General features: G+C 42.7%; 1 protein-coding gene across 6 annotated transcripts in view; it reads right to left on the bottom strand.

Annotated features, from left to right (window-relative positions):
• The window catches only part of ARMH3 (armadillo like helical domain containing 3), a 239,573-nt gene that overhangs the window by 53,933 nt on the left and 157,716 nt on the right, over nt 1-27,924 (bottom strand). For 5 of the 6 annotated variants that reach the window (XM_061636248.1, XM_061636249.1, XM_061636250.1 and 2 more), the window contains one exon: nt 19,040-19,118. The exons of the other annotated variant lie outside the window; for it this stretch is intronic. In XM_061636248.1, coding sequence (XP_061492232.1) covers nt 19,040-19,118 — 79 coding nt within the window. The remainder of the gene's footprint in view (nt 1-19,039; nt 19,119-27,924) is intronic. 6 annotated transcript variants of the gene reach the window in all.

The raw sequence follows: 27,924 nt of genomic DNA on the forward strand, positions 1-27,924 counted from the left end.
GGGTCTGGTGAAGATCAAGGACCCCCGATAGATAACTGCCCCTCCCCCTCCCCGCCTACCAATCCTCGGCTGCTGTGCGTATTGGAAACCGGCTGGACACATGGCCTCAAGCACAGGAGCTGAGGCCTCATCCAGCCAGGTTTCCGTAATGCACATCAGGTCTGCGTTTTCATCCACGATCATGTCGTGGATGAGAGATGTTTTCTGTACTACCGACCTGGCATTACACAACAGCAGTCGAAGGTTGGTTGGAGCTGTACCTCCACCAGTTATCTTCTGGTAGTAGGCAGGCCCGGAACAGGGGATAGATATTATGCATCTATCCCTTGTTCCCCAATATTGGCCTGGCCTGCCTCTCACACCTTTCCGGCGTCTGCCGCCTAGCCTCTTAATGTTGTGGCTTCCCACCCTCCCTACATGGACCCTCTCCGCTCTGCACATGTCCCCCTCCTTCCTGGGCCTCAACAGAATCCCTCACCCCCCCCAACAATCCATACAAATTAATCAAATCTATTATTGACCACCTCCCTGCACAATCTAGTTCTTCCAGGCAGTCAGAGCTAGCTCTTTCCCTTCCCTGAGTACAAGCCACAGGGGGCAGGCAGGCAGCACCACCTCAGCCACTCCAGGAATGCCAACACCACAGCAACCCGGCGATAGAAACACTCGGGCCGCCTGGAGGCCCAAAATGCCTCGGCTGCACTCCGCGGCGTTCCTGCGTCTCTACTGGGCCGCCTCTTCACATTAAGCAGGGAGACAGGCCACACCCAACCCCCAACCGCCCTCCACGGTGCCCCCCAGCCACCATCAGTCTGGCACTCCCCCCGGTCTCCCCAGGCACGGTCCGCGGCGCTCTTCCGCCACCAACGGGCCACTCCTGCAGGCGCTCTCTCCCGCCGCCGGTCGCTCCCCCATGGCACTCCTTCGTCTCCACCACCGCCGCTGGGCGCTCCTCTGCGGCGCTCCCACCGCCACCGAGTCGCTCCTTCACGGTGCTCTCTCGCCGCCGCTCTTGTTGTCGGGCGCTCCCTCGCGGCACTCTCACTGCCGCCGGGCACTCCTCTGTGGTGCTCCCACCGCCGCCGAGTTGCTCCTTCACGGCGCCCTCTCACCGCCGCCATCGGGCGCTCCCACCGCTGCCGGGCACTCCTTCACGTCGCTCTCGCAGTCGGGCGCTCTTTCACAACGCCTTCTCGCCGCCGCACCCGCCACCGGTCACTTCTCACCTCCCGTCTCCGCCGCCACAGCCACTCCTCCACAGAACTCCTCGTCCCAACGCCCCGAGGTAAGCAGACTTCATTAATTAAAAAGGGGTGAGAACTACTACTCAACTCCACGCACATGTGGGCCCCAAAAATACAAAAGGTGATAAAAGTAAGTGAAGATAGATGTTAAAAAAGATGGCAAAATAGATGATAAAAGAACTTGGCTTACGGAGCTCCGACTACCGCGTCCTCCTAAGCCGCCATCTTTGGAGTTGGATGAGCAGTCCTGTAGCAAAACTGCATTTAACACACCTGATGGGCTGTACAAATTCACAGTTCTCCTGTTTAGGTTTAGGAATTCACCTGCATCCTTCCAGAGACTGATCAATACCATCCTAAGAGGCATGTCAACTTCACTATAGCTTATATTGATGATGTGGCTATCTTTAGCAAGTTGGTGCCAGTGCATTTACAACACTTAACAGCAGTGTTAGAGGCATTTTAAAAGACTGGAATGACCATTAAAGTTAAAAAGTGCCAATTTGGGTTACCCGAGGTAATATACCTAGGACATAAAGTGGGAACTGGCAAAATAACCCCCTTATGGAGTAAAGTGGAGGCTATACAGTCTTGGCCTATTCCACTGAACAAAAAGCAAGTGAGAGCATTCCTGGGTATGGCAAGGTACTATAGAAGGTTTATCAAGGGATTTGGGGAAATAGCTACCCCACTGCATGAACTAACTAAAAAGAAACAGTCAGAGTGGAGTGGAATGAAATATGCCCAAAAGCTTTTGACCAGTTAAAGCAGGCACTATGCCAGAGTCCAGTGCTAATAGCTCCAGACTATGAGCAGCCTTTCATCGTGGCCACTGACGCTTCTGACCTGGGTCTCAAGAGTTGTGCTGATGCAGAAAAGGGAAGGCATCAACCATCCTATTGCTTTCCTGAGTAGAAAGCTGACAATGAGAGAAATTACTTGTCAGTGCAAAAGGAATGCTTGGCTGTTGTGTGGGCCCTGAGTAAACTGCGTCCTTACATGTGGGGAAGAAGATTTACCGTGATCACTGATCATCGTGCGCTAATGTGGCTGGACTCGATGAAGAACACCATGCTACAGAGATGGTTGTGGGCACTGCAGGAATATCTATGGACTTTGTACATATTAAAGGAACGGACAACATGATTGCGGATGGACTTTCGAGACATGTTAAAGAGACTTCAGTCACCTGACCAGGAAGTTGGACTGGATGGACACTCTCCTCTTGAGTGATATGAACTCTGTTGTAACGCGTCATATTATTCTTGGGCACGAGACGAATACTATCCTTCTGTTAAAGGGGGGGTGGAATTGTGATGCCCCTGTAAATGTTGTACAGTAATCATGGTAAGTGTCGGTTTTGTAGGGTAAATGTGGTAAGTAGAGCAAGTGAGAGGGGAGAGTATATGTGTTGGAATGTTGAGGAATGCCGAGTTGTGATTGGCTTGGTGTCTGGGTGGTTGAAGGTATAAATGAGAGAATGACAGTTGGTTGGTTAGTTGTTGTTGCTGGTTCTGGGTTGTTGTTGCTGGTTCTGGGTTTTGGAAGGTTGGATTTGTGTTTAGGCGGATAGTGAGGCAGGTTTTAGGACTAAGATATGTAAAGAGAAAACGGTTATATGTAACCACACACATGCTGACTGAACTTAAAGTAACCTTGTTTATTCCTTGTGTTAAATAAATCAATAGTTTGGTTTAACAACAAGCCTGATCCTTGGCTGGAATGGCAGGGCATATACCATCATCATCATCATAATGGTTTATTTGTATGCCACCTTTCCATAGTAATTTATGCTCAAGGTGGCTCACAACAAGAAAGTTACATAATTCACTGTTACAAAACAAAATTCAAATAGTCAAACAATAAGTTTAAAAAATATTAAGAAACATACCATAAATTCAAAAAATACCATTACAATTCATAAGGTCCAAATACAAAAACATAGTCTCCATAACAGCAAAAATAATTTCCCCACAGAATTAAACTTTGACCCAAAAAGAAGTTCCTGAACAACACCCCACAGTCAAGATGCTCTGATCTCATATATAACAAAGCTGGGAACAGTATCAATGGTAGCAGTGGTGAAGGGATAGTGTAACAGCAGCAGGTATCCAAAGCAACTCAAAGCTGTAATCTTTAAAGGCAGAAAAATACAGGGAGGTTGTAGCCTGTAAGTGCATCCAGACACTATGTAGCAATATGTGGAGGAGACTAAGGCAGTCTCAGGGCAGTATTCTGTTACAGAGTGTCAGGTGGTGGTGCCTAGTAGTGGGATCATGACAGACCTGTGCTGGGGCCAGTGTGAGAGATCCGTTATGAGACAAGACCCAGAGTAGGGGTCTGACAGAGGCAAGCCAACAAGGTTTCTAAATTCAAATTAAATCTAGGTCCATATTTAATTTGAAACCAGAACTATCACTAGAAGCTAAAATGACAAAACTGAGATTATAATACTTTGGACACATAATGAGAAGACATGATTCATTAGAAAAGATAATAATGCGGGGCGCATGCGCGCGATTGCCGGAGCAACAGGGTAAACCGCAAGTTCCGCTAACTCTGATGCTGTTTTAAAAAAGCCTTGGAGCGAAAATGGAAGAAAACTCAATTAACAATATCTGCAAGATAGAGGAGCATTACCTGCAGCGATAGAACGAAAAAGAAAGAAATACTCCCTCACAGCACAAATACTTTTACTGAGGACATCGTGGGTAAAAGAAATAATCGGTAAACCGTGTTTTCAAAATGGCGGCGAAAACTTCTAAAACGTCAAAAAGTGAGGCAATACGAATATTAACTCCCGAATTAGACCAAGACTTAATTACAGCACAACTATCTTCACAATTTGCATGTCTTCAAAGCTCTCTGCTTCAAAAATGGGATGACAGCTTTAAAATCTTGGATGAAAAAATATCTTCTTTAACAAACAAAATGGAGGATACTGCTAAAACTGCAAATGAAGCACTAGAAATAGGCATTCAACACACAGATGTAATCAAACATATTATACTCAATCAGAGAGACATATTAAATCGTGTGGATGACCAGGAGAATCGGGGCCGTCGACGGAATCTGAGAGTGCGAGGGATTAAAGAATGGACAGATAATAAAGATATCACCCAGGTCTTAATAAATTGGTGGTCATCAACAATGCCCTGCCACAGAAGCATTGCGAACAGCAGGCATTAAATATCATTGGGGCTTTCCATTTGCATTGATAATAGAAACAGATGGTGTTCAACACAGAGCATCAAGCAGACAGGAATTGGTGAGTTTACTGGTGCTATTCAATCTGAAATCTCCATGGGAAGAAGAGGAATTGGAATCTGATGATCTCATCAACATGGTACTGGAGGGAGAAGATTGGAAATCCTTTCCTCAAGCTACTAAACGCAGAAGACATCAACGACATGACATATCTCTCAATTCAACCAATCCTCAGAGATCAATGAGATCAACATCCACAAGAAAGAAATATTGATCAAATGGTTGGTTATTACATGAATCAACACAAGGAAAAAAATTCAAGGGAACAAGATAATATCACGCAAAAAGGCTATATCTGTGTCATCTGCAACATGTTGGGGTTAGCAGAAACATATAGATTTATTTGGTTAAAAGTTATTGTATTGTTTGGATTTACAATATATTCACAAGAGGCAAAAAGCCTCAGAAATTCGACCAACTAACACAGGACTGTCTCAGACAATACCTGTAAGCAGGGAAATTTTTCTCTGTCTTTAGTTAGTTAGGTACGAGGGTTTAATGTTGGGGGGGGAGTTACATGTTACTTGGGATTTACAGAGCCGCATCTTAATTTTTTGTCAATATAATTGGTTTTATATAGAAGTAATAGGGAGAGATTGGAGTCATGATAGAAAGCATTGGAATATACAGGTGATCAAAATAGATCAATTAAGTATAACATATGGCTGAACTTAAAGTGTTAACATTGAATGTGAGGGGCATGGGAGATGTCATCAAAAGACGAAGGGTTTCGGATTACATTAAGACTCAGCAACCTTCAATTATATTTTTACAAGAAATATACAAGCCAAAACCCAACTGTCATCTTCTTCCACATAACTATTTCGGTAAACAAATTTTAGCGGTAGGAAGCAATCATTCAAGGGGAGTGGGAATCATTTTTGCTAAATCAATAGATTTCCAGGTTCAAAAACAACAAATAGATTCAGAAGGTAGATATATCTTTATTTCAGGACTGTTACAAAATCGTAATTTTACACTTGCATCAATTTATTCTCCTAATACCAATCAATTCAATTTTTTATCCAGAATACTAAAAAAACTTGAGAAGTTTGCATCAGGAGAAATCCTTATTGGTGGAGACTTAAATATGACTTGTGACCCCAAGTTAGACAGAAGTATAGGAATACCAGCATCGTCCTTAAAAAAACAATCTCCCATGCATTATCTGTTACAGAAACATGGGTTAGTAGATGCATGGTGTCATATAAACACTGGAATCAAAGATTATACATATCATTCCCCCAGGTTCAAAACTTTTTCCAGGTTAGATTACATTCTGGTCTCTCAAAATTTAATAACAAACATTACTAGGACAGATATATATCCCAGACTGGTTTCAGATCATGCTGCAGTTGGAGCATATTTAAACACCCTTTCACATACTCCATATACTCCAATATGGAGATTTGACTCATTTCTTCTTACAGATCAATCAATTACCAAAACACTACAGGGAAATTTGAAAGAATATTTTGATACAAATAATACACCTGAAATCACGGCTAACATTATATGGGACGCTATGAAAGCAACAATGAGAGGTCACTGTATAAATGAAATGACCAAAAAGAAACGTAATATTGAACCTATTAAAACTCAGCTAGTATTAGAAGTGAAAAAACTAGAATCTCAACACAAACAAAGTAACTCTGAAACCACTCTAAAGGAATTGCAAAAGAAAAAACATGAAATAGAAGCTATAGAATCTGCAAAAATAGCTAAATCCATCTGGTACACGAAACAAAAATATTATGAATGGGGAAATAAAAATTCTAAATTACTAGCTCATGCCCTAAAATCACAGCATATAGCTACTAAAATCATGGCAATATCACATCAAGAAAAAACAACATATGATACTAAAGAAATCAATAATTGCTTTATGGATTTTTATAAGGAATTATATAATAATATACCCACCAAAACAGAAAAAATCCAAGAGTATCTTTTTGATTTTTCTCCCCCCACCCTCTCAGATGCTCAGGAAAAATCCTTAAATCAAGACATAACAATAGAGGAAGTATCTGCTGCAATTACAAGACTCAAACACAATAAAGCACCAGGGCCAGATGGATTTAATAGCACATTCTATAAAGCTTTTAAAGAAATACTAATCCCACATTTAACCCAATTATTTAATTACATCTGGACAAGAGGAAACATTCCAGACACTTGGAAGACTTCCCGTATAATTGTCATTCCCAAACCAAATAAAGACAAATTGAAAGTAGAATCGTATCGACCAATAAATCTTCTCAATCAGGATCAATAGCTATTCACATCCATAATTGCAAATAGACTTAATTCGATGATAGCTGATTTGGTTCACATAGATCAAACAGGATTTATTACAGGTAGACACATCTCAGATCCCATCAGAAGACTACTCAACATCATATTTCATGCTAAATATGATAAAAAATCACTAGGTATTTTATCATTAGATATTTACAAGGCCTTCGATTGTCTGAACTGGAATTATTTAAAAAAGGTATTAGATAAATATCATCTAGGAGAAAGAGTATTAACTATGATAAACTATATGACACAACTACTGCAGTGATACGCACTAACCACTTGGATTCCAACTCTATACCAATACAAAGGGGCACAAAACAAGGATGTCCTTTATCCCCACTATTATTTGCCCTTTCCTTAGAACCGCTAGCCATGAAACTACGCTCGCATGTTCAAATAAAAGGTTATCAAACTAATATAAATGAGGAAGAGCATTTACTAAATTTATATGCAGATGATATGACACTAATGCTGACGAATCCATCACAATCAGCTCCATTACTTAAACTAATGCTAGAAACATTTTCAGAAATATCTGGACTTAAGGTTAACTTTAACAAATCTTCCATAATGTTTTTGCATGTTGGTCCACAGGACCAAATGATGATTCGTAAAACATTAGGAGTTAACATATGTAATTGTGCTTTTAGATATTTGGGGATTTTAATCCCTAAAAATATCTCAAAATTATTTCATATTAATTATCGCCCTCTCATAAAGAAAATGAAGATAGATTTAAATAAATGGAAAAAAAATAATTTCACCACATTAGGTCGGATAGCGGCCATACGAATGAAAATAATACCCAGATTCCTTTATTTGTTTCAGGTGCTTCCCCTTCTTATTACTCATAACACTATTCGTATATGGCAGAACGTAATAAATAACTTCATATTTCAAAACAAAAGACCACGACTAGCACTAACCTCTTTTTACACTCAGACAACTTCAGGGGGATGGGGACTTCCAAATTTATATTTATATTACATAGCATTCCAAATACGTCAACTTAGTTTCATGATAATGAGATCAAAAAAGACTTTGATTAGACTGGAGGAATCTATGTTATCTAATAGTAAGCTATGGAATTTACCTTTCCTACCAATTCGTCATACTTGGCTTAAAAATATTAATAACCCATTCACAAAGTCTACCTTCACTATTTGGAAACATTGGCAAATGAAACTATCCTCAATATATTCCCCTTTGACTCCCCTGCAAGTCTATCCGAACGCAGGAGATGATTTTCTGAAAAAATATATGGAAATAGGGGAAAAGAAAAAATACTTCAGACTTAGAGATTTCATAAAATCATAGAATCATAGAGTTGGAAGGGGCCTTGTAGGCCATCGAGTCCAACCCCCTGCTCACAGCAGGAAATCCACAGCTAGAGCATCTCCCGCAGATAGCTGTCCAGCCTCTGAAGACATCCAGCAAAGGGGATCCCACCACCTCCCTAGGCAGTCGGTTCCATTGCCGAACTGCCCTTACTGTCAAGAAGTTCCTTCTAATGTCCGATCTGAATCTACGCTCCTGCAACTTAAAACTATTAGACCTAGTCCTACCCTCTGGGGCAGCAGAGAACAAATCCGTACCCTCCTCTATGTGACAGCCCTTCAGGTACTTAAAGAGTGCAATCATGTCACCCCTCAGCCTTCTCTTCACCAGACTGAACATGCCAAGTTCCTTCAACCTTTCCTCATAAGACTTGTTCTCCATACCGGCTATCATCCTCATCGCCCTCTTCTGAACCCGCTCTAACTTGTCTATATCTTTCTTAAAATGAGGCACCCAGAACTGAATGCAGTATTCCAGATGAGGCCTGGCTAATGCAGAATATAGTGGGACTATTACTTCCCTCAACCTGGAAACTATAGCTCTGTTTATGCAGCCCAAAACCGCGTTTGCCTTTTTTGCCGCAGCATCACACTGCTGGGTCATGTTCAACTTGCGATCCACTACAATTCCAAGGTCCTTCTCACAAGCACTACTGCTAAGCCGGGTATTTCCCATCCTGTACCCATGCATTTTGTTTTTGTGGCCTAAATGCAGAATCCTGCATTTGTCTTTATTGAATGTCATTTTATTAATTTCAGCCCAATTTTCTAGTCTATCCAGGTCCCTTTGGATTTTATTCCTGTCTTCCATTGTGTTAGCTATCCCTCCCAGTTTCGTATCATCCGCAAACTTCATAAGGCTTCCCTCCACCCCATCATCTAAGTCATTGATAAAAATGTTGAAGAGTATCGGCCCCAGGACAGAACCCTGTGGCACTCCACTCGAAACCTCCTTCCAGTCTGAAGCAGAGCCACCGACGACCACTCTTTGGGTACAGTTTTCCAACCAGTTGTGAATCCACCTGACAGTATTTCCATCTAGTCCGCATTTGACTAGTTTGCTAATCAAAAGGTTGTGGGGGACTTTGTCAAACGCTTTGCTGAAATCTAGATAGATGACATCTACAGCATTTCCACCATCTATTAGGCTAGTGACCCGATTAAAAAAAGAGATGAGATTAGTTTGACAGGATTTTTTTTTGACAAACCCATGCTGGCTCCTACTAATCACAGTTGCCAATGGACTTTTATTATCCGTTCTAATATCTTTCCCAGTATTGAAGTCAGACTGACCAGCCTGTAATTCCCCGGATCTTCTTTTTTACCCTTTTTAAAGAGCGAGATGACGTTTGCCCGTCTCCAATCCTCCGGCACCTCTCCCGTTCTCCAGGATTTCTCAAAGATGATGGCAAGAGGTTCCGAGAGTACATCTGCAAGTTCCTTCAATACTCTGGGATGCAGTTCATCAGGCCCTGGAGATTTGAACTCATTTAGGTTAACTAGGTATTTCCTGACTATCTCCTTATCAATCTTGAACTGCAATCCCGACCCCTTCCTGAGATTGCTACCAATGCAAGGTTGCACACTGTTCCCTTTTTGGGAGAAAACGGAGGAAAATAGGCGTTGAGCAGTTCTGCTTTTTCCTCGTTATCTGTCAACATTTTGACATCCTCAATGAGCAGCAGTCCCACCATTTCCTTGGTCTTTCTCTCGCTTTGAACATATCTGAAAAACCCCTTTTTGTTGTTCCTCGCTTCCCTCGCCAGCCTCAGCTCATTCTGGGTTTTAGCTTTCCTTACGCTATTCCTGCAAGCCCGAGCCGCTCGTCGGTACTCTTCCTTGGTGATGCGTCCTTCCTTCCATTCTTTATACATGCTCTTTTTCACTTTTACCTCCTCCACCAGTCTTCCATGTAGCCACATTGGCTTTTCCCGATGTCTTCCATTTTTCTTCCTCTTTGGAATTGTTTGCGATTGCGCTTTTTGTAATACGTTCTTCATGAACTCCCACGCTTCTTGTGCTCCTTTTTTCTTTAGTCTATCTAGCCATGGGATCCTACCCATCATTTCCCTGAGCTTGATAAAATCAGCTTTCCTGAAATCCAAGATCCATATTTGACTATATTCTTCTTTGGCTTTCCCTAGAATCACGAATTCCAGCATTACGTGGTCACTTTCCCCCAAGGTACCGACCGCTTTAATTCCCATGACCAATTCATCCCTGTTAGTTAAGATCAGGTCCAGGGTTGCCGATCCCCTTGTTCCTTCTACTTTTTGAAAGAGGAAATTATCAGCAAGGCCCATCAGGAATTTGTTGGAGGCTTTGTGCTTTGCAGAGTTTGTCTCCCAGCAGATATCCGGGTAGTTGAAGTTCCCCATCACTACTACTTCTTGCCTCCTTGAGATTTCAGAGATTTGTTTGAGAAAGGCCTCGTCTACCACCTCTTCTTGGCCAGGGGGTCTGTAGTAGACACCTACTACCATGTCGGTTTTATTTGTTTCTCCATTTATTTTTACCCAAATGGTCTCTATCGGACCACTTTGTTCGCTCTCTTGGATTTCCATAGAGGTGTATTTGTCTTTGACATATAACACTACTCCCCCTCCTTTTCTGTTGCTTCTATTCTTTCTGTAGAGTTTATATCCTTGAATGGTCATCCCACCAAGTCTCTGTTATCCCTATGAAGTCATATTTGCCTTGATGCACTAAGACTTCAAGCTCCTCTTGCTTGTTTCCCAAGCTCCGCGTGTTGGTATATAGACACCAGAAGTCTCTTTTGTCCTGATTGGATTCCTCCATTAATATACCGTGAGCTTTACCGTGCATCCCTTTCTCTCTCCCAGTGTCTCCTGTACCCTTCAAATTGTTGTGTTTACAACCCACTGTCTTTGGATCGGTATTTAAGCTATCATCTCCATCCCCCAGAGGCTTTAGTTTAAAGCCCTCTTGATGAATTTTGCCATACTTCTGCCAAAGAGATTCTTCCCAGTCCTCGTGAGGTTCAGCCCATCTCTTGCCAACAGTCCCCCCTCCAAGAAGCTTAGACCATGGTCCCACAAGGCAAACCAATCACTATCCAACAACTGAAAATAGATATTCCTTCATGGAATTGAGACTGGCTACATACACACCAATTGAATTCTGTACTAAAAGACCCTCAAATTAAAACATATGCTACAAAAGATACTACACAATTTGAAAAAGTTTTGTTGGAAAATGGTCATGATGGAAAAGGATTGGTATCTAAAATGTATAAAATATTACTGGAAAATGACATGGGAAATCTTACAGGATTAAAAAATCAATGGGAAAGAGATCTGGGTTATCAATTGTAGATATCTGATTGGTCCTCAATATTTGTATCTAAATACAATAAAACTGTTTCAGCCATGCACAAAGAGACTACTTTGAAAACGCTGCATAGATGGCACTCCACACCAGTTCAACTCTCACATATTTCTTCTTCGATATCCCCCCTATGTTGGAGAGGTTGTAACCAAAAAGGAACGTGCTTCCATCTATGGTGGACTTGCTCAAGGATCAATGGATTTTGGATTTCAATTCAAGATGAACTCAACAAAATTACGAAAGAAACAATACATTTAACACTGGAATTATTCTTATTATCTTTATTCAAAGGTGAAAATAATACACTAAAATCAAAACATCTAATTTCCAAATTATTATTGGCAGCAAGAATAACGATATTACAACATTGGAAGCATCTAGATGAATTGAACTTGCAGATCTGGTACAGCAAAATCTGGACAATGGCAATACTGGACAAAATCACACCTTCGATTTATGAGAGATGCTGCTAAACCAGAAACATTTATGTCAATATGGTGGAGGTTTATCGACTTCACTTCACAACAAGATCTACACAAACAACTTTCCCCATCAGCAAAAGCTATTTGGTTTTCCTGAGCAATTAATTAGTTCCTTATAATTTTATATCTCTTAATTATGATTATGTTATGCTAAATATTCAAGCTTCAAAACACTCACTTGTATATTAATACTTACCTTTTTATTTCTACAGCTTTGCATGTACACTAAATCAATTCATAAATAATGGCTCTAGGGAGTGGGGAGGGGATTAGGGTTACTTTTATATTGTTATATTATTTATGTTAAATTTTTGTATAATAATAAAAAATCAATAAAAAGAAATTAAAAAAAAAAGATAATAATGCTTGGAAAACCAGAAGGAAGTAGAAAAAGAGGAAGGCCAAACAAGAGATGGATTGATTCCACAAAGGAAGCCACAGACCTGAACTTACAAGATCTGAACAGGGTGGTTCATGACAGATGCTCTTGGAGGTCGCTGATTCATAGGGTCGCCATAAGTCTTGGTCTACTTGGAGGCACATAACAACAAACAATTTAATTTGAATCTCAATATATTTCCAAGCTTAGATTCAGGATTCAGAGGACTATCCCGTTCTAATCTGATATTCTAATATTAAACCACTTAAAATAGTTGTATTACTCTTAAGTTGCATGTATGAATATTCCCCAAACACATCTACTGAAGCTGCTTTTACTACTCAGCTTCCACAACAGCTGCATTTTGCTGCCTCATAATGCACACAAGGCAGCAACAATGTCCTATTCCAGTGCCTTTGTACAGTAGGGCCCCGCTTTTCGGCATTCTACTTCTCGGTGTTCCGCTAATACGGCACTTTTCAATTACAGTAGGGCCCCACTCATACGGCGCTTGTTCCACTTTTTCGGCATTTTTCAGCATGATGTGCTCCAAGAAGGGCGTCGGGCGACATTTTATTGTTGGTGTTCCGCTTTTCGGTGGGGGTCTGGAACTTAACCCGCCATATGAGTGGCCCTACTGTACACAGGAAAGAAATGCCAGAAACTGCTAGGGTTTGAATTGGGAGCCTGCGTCTCTGTGCAATGAGCCACCCAACTGTATCAGCTATGAGTAAAGATTAAAACAGGACAACTGAGAAATTCTCATCTTCTTCTGCTGAATACAAGTTCTAAACATAAGATTGCTATTGGTCAGCTGGCCTAAATAATTTCTGCCTTCATCCTCCATGATGGTTGCCTGTTTGCCAGAAAAATGAAATTCTTGGGGTCATACAAGTCAGTACCAAAAAGTATCTCACTCCATGGAACAGCTATCACACAGAGGAGGAGTGAGGAACCTCAGTTGCGGGAGCCAGCTGTGGCCCTCCAGGCCTCTCTAAGAGGCCCTTGATACTCTCCCCAGATCACAATCTGCACTGTTCTCACTTTGTGCCCTAATCAAGTGTTTTCACCTGGCTAAAATGTGTCCTTCAAATGTGATAATGCCTCCTGCTTGCCTTGATGTAGAGATGTGTGCATTTGTGTAGAAACCTCTGACTTTTGCATGCCTAGAATGTAGCCTACTGTACAAAGGTAAGAGACATATCCATTGCTCTGCCCACTTTTGCCCCTGGTCCAGCCCATCAATGGCATGCATTGGGCTGAAAAAGGTTCTCCTCCCCTGAAATAAAGGGAGCTCCAAAGTGGCTTGTCATGTGAAGCATCCTATTTGGATGTAAAGAGTTGTGGATCCCTATTCTGTATTGTGTTTCATCATTAAATCCTTCAGTAAATTAATCAAGAGTAAAAAGTGGTAATCTTCTCATTTAATACACCATATCATATAAGTATTCTGGGAAAACTAACAAATATTTTTCAGTTTTGTAGTTTAAAAAATGTAAATGTACTGCCTTCAAGTCGATTCCGACTTATGGTGACTCTATGAATAGGGTTTTCATGGTAAGCAGTATTCAGAGGGGATTTACCATTGCTTTCCCTCTGAGGTTGAGAGGCAGTGACTGGCCCAAGGTCACCCAGTGAGCTTCATGGCTGTGTGGGGATTTGAACCCAGGTCTCCCAGGTCCTAGTCCAACACTGATCTGGGGGAGGGACAGGGAGGGGAGGGGGAGGGGAGGGGATTGGGTGGGTGGACATTGGGCAGAGGGGAAGCCCCTTTCCTTTCCAAAAGGAAAACATTGTGAACAATATCATTGCTTTTCAGCATTTCCCCCACCTTTTTATTCTACAGCATGCACATGTAGCCTTCCACCCAAATTTAAACCAAAGCTATCTCTGGACACATCCACACCAGGCCTTTATTTCACTTTGGACAGTCATGGCTTCTCTCAAAGAATCCTGGGAAATGTAGTTAGTGAAGGGTGCTGAGAGTTGCTAGGAGATGCCCTGTTGCCCTCACAGACCTTCAATCAGAGTGGCTGACTTTAAACCAGTCTGGCCGCTGGAGCTCTGTCAGTGGAATAGGAGTCTCCTCTCAGCACCCTTCACAAACCACACTTCCCAGGATTCTCTGAGGGAAGCCATGACTGTCTTACATGAAATCAAGGTCTGCACTTGCAGATGCTTCATAAACTGTCAAGCTAAATCCTGTGCATAGATACAAGTGAATCTGATAAACTTAGGAAACAGAATAGCCAAAGCATACTTGCTGCCCTTGGTTCCTACTGGGAGGAATAATTTAACTATTATTATTATTACTATCATCATCAACAACAACAACAACTAGTGGGAAAGCCATCAGCTCTCCCTGGAAGATAAAAAGTTAAACTGCTCTGGTATATAGCAAACTGATCCTGTCTCTGAGGAAGCTTTTCTGCCCATTACATCCTGCTGTAGTGTTTTATTGCATCCAATACATTAAATTTAATGGAAGCCACTCAAAAGCACTAAAGAAATTGCTCTGAGGCTTCTCCTCTCTCTCTCTTTGTAGTTAAGCAGGGATATTTCTTGGATACAATTAATGTTGTCATATGCATGCTCTAAAGCTGTCACAAGGTATTACGTAACTCCTGTATGCTACTCCAACAGAAAACTAGTACAGAGTGTACTAAAAATAATAAAACCACTACTTGAGCAAGTTGATATCATCAGTGAGCTTGGAATTCTGACGCCAGAAAACAAATATTAGAATTCTAATTTAGAAGTCATATTTAAATGAAAGCTGGACATTTATGAAGTTCTGATGGTATTTTAGTTGGTGTGTATGAAAGATCCTGTTAACAATGAGGACTACTTCAGACCCTACTTGCATCTGTTTTTGAGTACTAAATACACATGCACAGTGATATTTATGGATATATGCATATGTATATAAAAATGTGACCTGACCATGAAGCAAATTATGAGTGGCGTGGGAAGGCTTGAACGTATTCATTCCTGCTTAAAACACCAAGAACAGCCACTTAAAGCAACTATCATTTTGATTTATTTGTAGCTGGAGACTCAGTACACTCAGAGAACAGAGCAGAGCACCTGGAATCATGGGGTAATATGTGAGGTTGATCGCAGTTTTGCAAACTCCCTGAAAATTTATTTGTTTTTTTTTAAATATGTTTGAAATAAACTAATGAAAAATAGAGGGAAAAGATTAAAATGAAGCTAGTAGCTACACAAATCAGTATTAACAACACAACTTTAATTACGTAACTGTGATAACTAAGGGAGGATCTAAAGGCCATCGGATACAGAATCATAGCAAAAGGACTAAAGGTTTGTTGTGGAATGACAACACAAGGCTGACTGCTTGTGGACAGGGTAATACAGAGGTATTGCTACAGCAGCTTGTAAAAAAATGGCACAAGGACAAAACTGGCTGAATGAACTTGCCCTAAATGTGCAGTACAAATCACAGCAATCATTTGAAGGTTGTCACAATATGGCTTGTACTGGTGTCATGCAATTACATTGCTTCACCATACACTGAGAAAAACATCTATCTATCTGGCAGAGGGACCAGCAGAGTCACCCACGCACTCTGAGGGTCAAACTCAATTACTCTACCATAACCACATGTGGCCCAGAAGAAAATGATATAGAGGAGCAAAACAAAGACCAGATTTTGAAAGGCAAATGCGCAGTGAGCATCATGAAGTATTCCACATGTTATATAATTGGGAAAATCTGCAATTTTGGCAACTGGATAGTCAGACCTTTCACCAGATGTAACTTCTTGCACATTTACCGCTTCATCTGCAATAATGGCAGTTGTAGGTTCAATAGTAATGCTTTACGCTTATGTAAAAGTGCTGATATAATTCATGAATAATCATACTTCATTATTTAAAGGTTACAAAACTGAATTTATCAATTTGTAACAGGAGATGTCTCTGTAAAAGCATGTTCAGCGCTCACAGCACTGTTGCCAAAAAAATCCCTTGATTTAGCCAATTATTTAATATGATTTCCCAAACTATTGACAGTCTGTCTGTACTACTTAATCAAGCTATTTGTTCAAAACACTGTAATACATATTTTGGCTCATTCATCAATTGGTTAAAAGCAATTTTTCTCAAAAATAAAACAAAGTCCTATATCCAGAATGACCCCATGGTTCTCACTGCAGAAGTCTAAGGCCCTCTTAGAATGCATATTTAGATTAGTGCTGAACCAAAAGGAGCAAGGAGGTTCTCAAAACCTAAAGGAGGAAAAGGTTCTCATCAGGGCCTGCTCCAAAGGGCAGCCAGGTGGGACCCTGGCCGAGGGCCCTGTGGCCCACAGGTCTCCCTGAAGGACCCCTTGATATGGTGGGGGAGTAGCACTCCCCTTCCGCAGATCGCAGGGAGGAAGCTGTCTGCCTGCTCGCCCGCCTGCCCACACCCGCTCTCTCTCTCTCTCTCTCCCCACTCGCCCACCATCCCGCTCGCTCCCTCACTTGCCCTCTCCCCCCACTCGCCCACCGTCCCACCCCCCTGCTCGCTTGCCCTCTGCCCCTGCCGGCTCCCTCACTCGCCCCGCCCCCCTGCCTGCCCGCCCGCTCGCTCGCTCAATGTCCCGAGAGCCCCTCGTTGTGGTGGAGGAGTAGTGCTCCCCTTGGATCGCAGGGAGGGAGTTGCCTACCTGCTCACTGGCCTACCCGTCTGCTTCCCCCCTGCCCACCTGCCTGGTAGGTAGGTAGGTAGGTGGGGCATGTGTGTGTGTGCCAGGGCCCAGGGCAGGCTGGTGCCCAAGGGCCCTGGCATGCCTGGGGCCGGCCCTGGTTCTCACAACCTTTCAAGCAGATTTACCCCCCCTTTGTTGACTTTTTTTGAGGATCCAGGAAAGGGGGGTTTCAATGTTCAACCATTGTATGGGGGCAGTAACAGCAAAGGCAGCCAATGAATCCACTGCAGGTGCAATGTAGCAATACAAAGACAGCTAAATTTTGTTGCCTTGACGACAGGGACACAATCCCTCCCACCCCATATCTCTGATACCAGTTTACAGTGACAGCAATATAACTGGTTTCATTTGCCCTCAATGGAATCATTACTCCTACTACATCATCTGTGACTGACTGTCATCACTATTCCCAGGATGATGGCCCAATTTTTTAAAAAACAAACAAACAGTGCATAATAGTGAAAAAGATATGAAGGAAAGTAAATAACATTTGAGGGGGTTCAGTGAACATCCTGGTCCTTCTCCAAAGCTTTGCCTTCATACACAAAATTGAAGTGGCTACCATTTAGCATAGCCCAAGCCTAAACCTTTCCCCTTTGGGAGCATTCTAGAGCTACTACCTCTTTTTCTTTAGCTTCTCTCTCTTTTGATGCTTCTGCCACTTTGGGGCAATGCTTCTCTTTGAAAGAAGAAATCAAACCACTTCTCTGCTTCCTAATAATCTCTCCTCAAACTGCTCTGTGCATCAGAGCTGATTTCATTACCTGCCGCCTGCTGGTGGTGGTTTTATTTAAAGCACAGACATATGACGAAGAAAGAATTCAGCATGACCTCTCTGAACTGCTGGGTGTTGAATGCTCCACTGCACTGACAGGGAGAAGCTGCTTCCCTTTCTTAAAACTAGCGGGCCAAGCCAAGCATGGCTGGGAAGCCTCCCACACCCAAGGACCCATTTTAAATTACTACACACACTGAAAGGGATTTTTTATAAGTATAGGGTGATATAATCAACACTGAACAGATGAATAAAATCTGTAAAACACATCACAGTAACGGTATGTAAGAACATATTAATGGGTGCAGCAACTCCTGGCATGAAAATCAAGTTAAGTAGATTAATTGTCTGGAATTCGGCAATACTTTTTCTGCAGAGGAACTGCACTAAGGAAAGCCAACATGAACAAGGATGCTCCATCACTCACTCATATCTTCAAGTTCTATTGCAATGCATCTAAATCATTAATTATAACTGAAGGAAAAGAAAGGTGGGTCTAATCTATGACTTGCTAGTGCTAGTCATGCTTCAAAATTCCTAAGCCCCAACTCTCTGTGCAGATGTTTTAATGAACTGGACAAGAAGGCCAACCTTCCCTTCCCTGAAGTTATTTAACTTCGAGAAGACCCATTTACACAGCTCTGACAGGCAAGGAAGTAGAGGAATTATGAGAAAATAAAATGTAACCCTAATTGCTCTCCCTACGAAAAATCTTCCTATTTAGAAATGTACTTAAAATAGCTACTCATGGTTTAGTGGATTCCATTACTCTGAAAAGTCTGAATCAACTATTGCATATGTTCTAATAATCCAAGCACTCCCCAAATGAAGTTGCATGCCACATGTTTCTCTAATTGGCAGATCAACCCATGCCAAGATCTCATTGCACATTTCAGAGTCATCAGTTATCGAGAGAACACATTTGCAAATGAGAAAGCACACTGTGCATTCTTTCAATTCAGGATGGTCTTGGAAAAAGTCTTTTTTCCCTAGGCCACAATTCTACCTTTCAGAAACAGCACAAGTCCCACTTCTTGCTCATATGCTAGTATTTTGACAGCTTGCTAAGCACTGGTTCAGGATAATAAAAATTCCTAATGCAGCCAGTTCGGGGGTGGGTGGGGGCAGTTTAATTCTTCTGGACAACAGTGTACCATAAGGAATAACTTATGGAAAAGATGCATGCAACTCACCTGTTCTTCTGAGAGCTGTGAGATGTGATTCACAGCTGCATAAGATTCTATCTTTGGATTGAAGTGGTTGATAATGGCTCTGAAACAAAGAGAGGAATTTTACACCCATGTATGAAGGTTACAGAGGCACGATCTCCCCCAATTACATGTTGCATAGAAGCCTTTTCTTCTACTCTTTTGTGTGGCTGTGATGCCATTTTAGCTGACAAAACCAAAAATGAGCAGGTCAAAAGGTTATATTTACACATATCTGTTCTCCCTGGAAATATAATGAAAAAGTTAGACTATATGGTGGTCACCAAGTTACCTAGGATTTCTTTTTGGCACCATACTAAACTAGTCCTTGAAGTCCTCCTCTTGTGTTTGCCTAAAGCAGATTCTACAATAGTAGAATCATAGAATAGTAGAATTGTAAGGGGCCTATAAGGCCATCGAGTCCAAATGAATCCAGGAATCCAAATCAAAGCATTCCTGACAGATGGCTGTCCAGCTGCCTCTTGAATGCCTCCATTGTCGGAGAGCCCACTACCTCTCTAGGTAATCGGTTCCATTGTCCTTTGGCTCTAACAGTTAGGAAGTTTTTTCTGATGTTCAGTTGAAATCTGGCTTCCTGCAACTTGAGCCCATTATTCCATGTCCTGCACTCGACGATCGAGAAGAGATCCCAGCCCTCCTCTATGTGACAACCTTTCATGTACTTGAAGAGTGCTATCATATCTCCCCTCAGTCTTCTCTTCTCCAGGCTAAACATGCCCAGTTCTTTCAGTCTCTCCTCATAGGGCTTTGTTTCCAGTCCCCTGATCATCTCTGCTGCCCTCCTCTGAACCCGTTCCAGTTTGTCTGCATCCTTCTTGAAGTGCGGACACCAGAACTGGACGCAGTATTCAAGATGAGGCCTAACCAGTGCTGAATAGAGGGGAACTAGTACTTCACGCGATTTGGAAACTATACTTCTGTTAATGCAGCCTAATATAGCATTTGCCTTTTTTGCAGCCACATTGCACTGTTGGCTCATATTCAGCTTGCGATCAATGACAATTCCAAGATCCTTCTCACATGTCGTACTGATGAGCCAAGTATCCCTCATCTTATAACTGTGCATTTGGTTTCTTTTTCCTAAGTGTAGAACTTTGCATTTATCCCTGTTGAATTTCATTCTGTTGTTTTCAGCCCAATGCTCCAGCGTCCCTTTGAATTTTGTTTCTGTCTTCCACGGTATTAGCTATGCCCCCCAATTTTGTATCATCTGCATATTTGATAAGCGTTCCCTACAGCTCCTCATCCAAGTCATTAATAAAATGTTGAGGAGCACTGGGCCCAGGACCAAGCCCTGTGGTACCCCACTCATTACCTCCCCTAGTTTAGAAAGGAACCATTGATTAGCACTCTTTAAGTATGATTCTGTAGCCAACTGTGGATCCACCTGATAGTTGTTTCATCCAGCCCACATTTAGCTAGCTTGCTAATCAGAATATCGTGGGGCACTTTGTCAAAAGCTTTGCTGTATGTACACATACAGACACAACTTGCTTGGCCTGTTCAGTCATCTAGATTTTTCTGTTTCAGAACACAGATGCTATTTTTTTTCTTCACAGCAAGCAATCAAATAAATAAATAAATAAATGGTTCCCAGTAATTAAAATCTGTCAAACAATGCTGCTGAAATGATGGGGTTCTCAACTGGGCCTCCCTCTAGGCACAATGGAGAGGTACCAATCAGCAGGTTCCCTTCCTTCTGATGGCCTCAGCGATAAACCCAGAATGTGAAGATGCCTACATTCTGCTACATAAAAATAGAATATAGTCATGGGTTACTCTCATTTCCAAAGTTGCCATTATTCTTGCAACAGGTTCTGACAAAACTGGGCTCAGGTCGACCTGCATGTATTATGCTTGTTGGAATCTTTCAGCCTTTTATTGCTAAGTAGTTTCAGACAGTACCCAAATCTTATAATGGCTGTTCTCAGAAACAGTTTGCTGGATGGAGCAGAGCTGCTATGCCAACTTCCCAGCAGGTGGGTCGCTGTTGGTTAACAGAAGAGGAAAGAGGCAGCAGGGAGGTCAGTGCAGTGCAAACACACCAGCAGGACAATCAAATGGGCTTCACTAAGGCATTTGCACCGTGCTGATCTCCCTGCCATGTTGGCCCTGTCAGTAAGCAACAGCTACCCACCTACTGGGAAGCTAGCATCGTGGCTCCAACCCACCTACTGGGAAGCTAGCATCGTGGCTCCAACCCACCTACTGGGAAGCTAGCATCGTGGCTCCAACTCACCTACTGGGAAGCTAGCATCGTGGCTCCAACCCACCTACTGGGAAGCTAGCATCGTGGCTCCAACCCACCTACTGGGAAGCTAGCATCGTGGCTCCAACCCACCTACTGGGAAGCTAGCATCGTGGCTCCAACCCACCTACTGGGAAGCTAGCATCGTGGCTCCAACCCACCAGGTGAGCCACTTCTGACTGTCCTATAGAATCACCATTTCTTGAAGATTTGTCAGTTATATTACTGAGAGATCTCCAGCTCCAAGACAGTGTTATATACTAGAGGAGCCTGATTTAAATTGTGTACCTCTCAAGTAGATTTTATCAGCCAGGGTAAATTCCAGAAGTAAATTCCCACAATTTTAAAAGGCTGAAGAGCTGGACAACCTATTTCAGGAATTATGCAGGTCTATTTAATTTTATACAAGCCAGGAATCTAGGCTGTGTCCTTTACACCCTTAGGATTGAACATGAATGCTGTTTGAAACCGAAGGAATGAAGATTCCAAAATGGCCTGGGTATCATGATGACTAAATTGGTGATCACCCAGAATCACATACACCCAGCAGAGTTTCTTTGGGATTAGAAGGATAACTGTCCTTTGCCAATATCTGCAGTGACAAAATCGGGCTTTCGGCCGGGGTTTGGTACAGAAACAGCCTTGGTCGCCCTGTATGATGACCTCTGTCGGGAGAAAGACAGAGGGAGTGTAACTCTGTTGGTTCTCCTTGATCTCTCAGCGGCTTTTGATACCATCGACCATGGTATCCTTCTGGGACGTCTTGCGGACTTAGGAGTTGGAGGCACTGCTTGGCGGTGGCTGTGCTCCTACCTCAAGAATCGTCTCCAGAAGTTGGTGCTTGGGGAGCATTACTCGAGTCCCTGGATACTCCAATATGGGGTCCCACAGGGTTCAGTTCTGTCCCCCATGCTCTTTAATATCTATATGAAGCCACTGGGCGAGGTCATTAGGAGATTTGAAGTGCGTTTCCAGCAATATGCTGATGATACGCAGCTCTACTTCTCCTTTTCATCTTCTTCAGGTGAGGCTGTTAATGTACTAAACCACTGCCTGGCCGCGATAATGGACTGGATGAGAGCTAATAAACTGAGACTCAATCCTGACAAGACTGAGATGCTGTTGGTGGGGGGGCTCTCTGCCCAGATGGTTGATGTCCGACCTGCCCTAGATGGGGTTACACTCCCCCTAAAGGAGCAGGTCCGTAGTTTGGGGGTCTTATTAGATCCACTCCTGTCACTGGAGGCTCAAGTAGCCTCGGTGGCACGGAATGCGTTCTACCAGCTTCGGCTGGTAGCCCAACTACGACCCTATCTGGATAGGGAGAACCTTGCCACAGTTATCCATGCTCTGGTAACCTCTAGATTGGACTACTGTAATGCACTCTACGTAGGGTTACCTCTGAAGACAGTTCGGAAACTTCAGCTGGTGCAGAATGCTGCGGCCAGAGTTCTTACTGGGACAAAAAAAATTGATCATATAACACCTGTCCTGGCCCAGCTGCACTGGCTACCAATGTTTCCGGGCCAGATTCAAAGTGTTGGTTCTTACCTATAAAGCCCTTAACGGCATCGGACCACAATACCTGGCGGAACGCCTCTCCTGCTATGTACCTACCCGGTCACTGCGCTCAACGTCGAAGGCCCTTCTCCGTGTCCCAACGCATAGGGAGGCACGGAGAACGATAACTAGAGCTAGGGCCTTCTCAGTGGTGGCCCCCGAACTATGGAACGCCCTCCCTGATGAGATACGCCTGGCGCCTTCTTTGTTATCTTTTTGGCGCCAGGTAAAGACCTACCTCTTCGCCCAGGCATTTTAAAAATTTAAAAATTTGAATTTAAAATTGAAAATTGAAAATTTTTAATTATGTTTTATTGTGTATTGTATTTACATTGTATTTAATATATTTACTTGTATTTTAACCTGTTTTATTATGCTGTACACCGCCCTGGGAGCTTATTGCTATAGGGCGGTCTAAAAATGTAATAAAATAAATAAATAAATAAATAAAAAACCCTGAGTGGCAGCTACAGTGACCCCATAGAAAGCACCAATTTGCTTCATAGGCTGAATTAGGTGTGTCATGACTGACCCAAACTATTATCTACAACCATTGCATCAATTTTCCTTAATGTAAGCCTTTTCTATAGTTTCCAGAAGTTCTCTCTCAACTTCGTCCACAATGAACCATTCTATCCTTCAGCTACTAGAGAACATTTGCAAAAGCGCTCCAAAAATACTCTTTATTTTATTTTTTATTTTATACAGTATAATTGTACAGAATACAGGGTCCAATAATGAGCAAAAAGGACAAGCAAAAACAATTCTGAAATGGCAGCTGTACTCATACAACAAGGAGAAAGTGGATATTATTTATCAGTGATGAGCTCGGTGGGGGAGACTGATTGTAAAGTTTCATTCTGGAGGATAGTATACTTTGAGTTGTCCACCTACTGCTACAGGCAGAGCCAGGATTTGTTACAAACAAGTAATAGAGGAGCAAGGCACACGAATAGATATACTTAAGCTAAAACACTGAATTCAACAAAAAGTATTTGTTTAATAACATTAAATATCAGTATTGTCAACCCAAGGAGAACAAGGCTAAAGGGAAGCCACCAGGAGCACCTAACCTGGGTGATACCCTCTATAAATATTCCACTCAAACATACACATTCCTCAGGATAAGGTAAACTGCCTCCCAACAAGAACACAGTAAATCCAATTTTTCACTCTTAGAAGGGGGACAGGGTAGCATGCAGCTCAAGCTTTGCTATATGCTATTAGGAAGGAAGCATTATGGGCAGGAAGCTTTCTGGGAAGGAATCATGGTCACTGCTCCACTTCCCTTCAACACTGTGCCCCCCCCCAAAAAAACCCCTCTAATACTGCCTGCAACAGGAGAAGGAGCTTCCTCTCAAAATAAACTGCTCTTCCCCACCAACAGAGAACAGGGACTTTGATGGATTTCACTTGCCTATGCCAGCATCATAATGCAGCACTAATGTATTTCTGGACCACAAAAATAATTAGTTTTGGTGGGGCTTAGCACTTATAAAAGTTATTGATTTGCTACTAGCTACATGCAGCATGACCTTTTTTCCCTGCTATCCTAGAGTAAAGAGGAGAATTTGGTGTTCCTGAGGCACTGGTGGGGGACTCCTTCATAAACAGATAACACATGACTGAACTTTGATTTATTCAGATCCACCCTGCTCACATATTCCTATTCTACATAACCTCTTTACAAGGGATTGGAGAGTTTGCTATATAGCACACTCTTCCAAGCAGCTGGAATAGGAGAAGCATGCAGAGGCCAGAGAAAGAACTGTGAGTGGAGTCCTATTTGCCATCATTTGGACCCCCTGGGAAAGTCAAAAAGTGTGCTATGGCCTGGAACTGGGTGTATGAAGTGCAGCTGAGTGACTGCTGAACAGGACACAGCTGTGGGCAGCCTAAAGAAGTTCCATCAGACCTTGGTACCTGTCCATAAACCCTAGAGTGGGAGACTAGGGTGAGGTCAAGATGTTCAGGAGACCCTCTAGGTTGTGAGAGATTCTGGAGTGACCTGTGAGTTTTTTCAAATTATTATTTTGAGGTGTGGAGAAGTCAGCAGCAATGTTGTAAGATTTCAGTCTTCCCTCATAGCACCATCGTAATGTGCAAAACATAAGGGCTACCAAGCATTTAAAGATGAATGAATATACCAAAAGATGAATAAGGCAAAATGAAGACTGAAATATCCAAGTAAAATCACCTTATGGACAGCTATAGAATAAATTGCTAAAAGCAATCAACCAACCTCAAAAGTGAGGCTCTGATGAACTACTTATATGTACTGTCAATGGAAAACCATATTCTTAATTAATACCTCATGGACCTTCTCCCTTGGTAGAGATCAAGGTAATCTTTAAGATCTTCCAGGGAGACCCTGCTGGTCGTTCCATGACCATCAGATTGTCACTTAGTTATTATGCAGAACTGGGCTTTATTGGTGATAGCACTCGCCCTCTGGAATGTCCTCTCTCAGGTAATGCATGAAGTAGGAAATGCCTTTAAATGTCTCTTGAAAATGTGTATGTTTACACAAGCTTTTCTGCTTCATTTTAAATTTGTTTGTACACTGCTCAGTTTTATTTGTGATATATAAATTCTATTCTGTTTTAATTTATGTTATTTAATACAGTTTTTAGGAATTTTGAATGCTGTATTTTTATTGCTTTTCTGTAAACTGCTTAGAGATTTTAATTACATTAAGCAGCATACTTTTAAAAGAAATAAACGTATAAACATTTTAAGCTCTAAGGGGCAAGCAGCCACTTAGGCTAGCAATTTTGTGAAAACATTGTGGGGTAAAAGAACTGTTCTGATCAAGTTAGTAACCTTAAGCTTTAATTAAATTAAAATGATTTGCAATCCATCCACAGATCTCTATATAACATGTAATTTGGCTATTACTCTTTTCCAAATGCAATGTTGATGTGCTTAAATTAATTCAGCTGGAAGACACCTAGCCCCATTAGCGAAATGGCAAATTCAGAAGTGCAGGGTCCCTTCATGAATCATGCCAAACCCCCTCACAGCTCCTCTCTTTCATATACAACTTGAGCAACCCACACCTCTTCAGAAAAAATCCTCCCTGAGGCAAGGAAGCACTGCCACCAGCTCTACCTTGCTGGCAGACAACAGCAACCTGAGCATGCAGGGTCCCACCCACTGCTCCATCCTTCCCTCCACAACTTTGTTTTGAAAAGCAAGCACATCTCTCCAGAAGTTTGCTGCTGGCTGGCAGCCTAAGCTTTTAAAAAAGTAAGCCCAAGCCACGGGGCAAAGAAGGTGCAGACCTCTGTTTGGGAACCTAAGTCTAAAGAATTTAGGAGAGTAAATACCTGGGCTTAGCTATCCACCTTCCTTGCCTCTCTGAAAACGTCTGGAGCCAACCAGCATGCAAGGGAATTCTAGTGATGGGATCTGCAGCCACTGTAGATTCACCCCGACGGAGAAGAAGGCAAGAGAGGAGGGTCCCCCTGGTCCAAACAAAGGCCTTGGCAACAGTCTCCCCAACACAGCCAGACACTGTTCCCCACATCAGAATTAAGTGGATTTTTTGCCCATGCCAGCCTGCAGCCTGTTTTTTGCCCCACAGTGTGGCATCTCCTCTTTCTGTTCCTCTTCCTCCTCCGTACTCTCACCCTGCTTGGGGAGGCTGTTGTGAAGGCCCCTGCTCTATCACTGAGCCCAGGGGGCCCTCCTTTCCTGCCTTCTCCTTCTCCATGGTTGTAGGGTGCGTGTGACAGATAGGAAAGGGGCTGGGAGGGGGGCACCTGCAAAAAAAGTAACAGGATGGCATCCAGGAGCATCCCAACTAGACAACACACCTGCCCAACCCTGTCTATGTCCAGAGGGTTCAAGTACTCTTTCAGAAGATTCCAGTGTACTTGTTTGAAACCTTCTCTGATTACTGGTAGTGACACAGGTGGAGGCAATAGGCAAAACTTTTCTGCTACTGTTGCTTCATATAAACAACACAGAACAGATTTTCTGACAGTATCAAATTGTTCTTGAACATGAGTAGTATTACCCTGACCAATCTGATCAAACTGGGGTGAGAATCATAGCTCAGTGATAGAGTACATGTGTTGCATGCAAAAGGTCCCAAGATCAATTCCTGACATCTCCAGGTTGGGCTGGGAAAGACTGTTATCTAATAACATGGAGAGTTGCTGCCAGTCAGTGTAGACAATACACAGCTAGAGGGACCAATGATCTGACTCTGTATAAGGCAGCTTCCGATGTTTCTGTGTTATAAAACAGGGGAACAGCTGCAGCACTGGGGGACTGGAGAAGACCTGCCCTGGCAGTGAGTATCTGAGCATCTGGGCACTTGCTTGCTCATTCCTCTGGGTTGCTATCTCTTGAGACAGCTGACGTCCCTGGTAAGTGCTGCAAGGACTGGCACCACCTGCCTGACCCTGACTCCAGAGAGAGGCTGCAGTCGGATATTTGGTCAGTTGCCTGCTTTGGATGGGGTCGTACTCCCCCTGAAAGAGCAGGTCCGTAGTCTGGGGGTACTCCTGGATCCATCTTTGCCAGAAGCTCAGGTAACCTCAGTGGCTAGGAGTGCCTTTTACCAGCTTTAGCTGGTAAGACAGCTGTGGCTGTTTCTGGACCAGGATAGCCTGACTACTGTTGTCCATGCACTGGTAACCTCCAGGCTCGGTTACTGTAATGCGCTCTATGTAGAGGTAGGGCTACCCTTGAGGTTGGTCCAGAAGCTTCAGCTAGTGCAAACTGTGGTGGTGCAACTGCTCACTGGGGCAGGGTATCGCCAACATGTCACTCTGCTGCTGAAAGAATTGCACTGGCTACCTATTAGCTACTGGACCAAGTTCGGTTCTAATTTTGATGTACAAAGCCCTATACAGCTTGGGATCAGGATACCTGAAAGACTGTCTTATCCTTTATATACCCAGGTGATCACTGCACTCTGCAGGTGAGGGCCTCCTGTAGATACCATCATATCAGAAGATCCATTCCACACAACATAGGAAATGGACCTTTAGTATAGTGGTACGTACCCTTTGGAATTCCCTCCCTTTAA

The sequence above is a fragment of the Rhineura floridana genome, chromosome 7 (genome assembly GCF_030035675.1).
Source record: "Rhineura floridana isolate rRhiFlo1 chromosome 7, rRhiFlo1.hap2, whole genome shotgun sequence".
NCBI classification, from domain to species: Eukaryota; Metazoa; Chordata; class Lepidosauria; order Squamata; family Rhineuridae; genus Rhineura; species Rhineura floridana.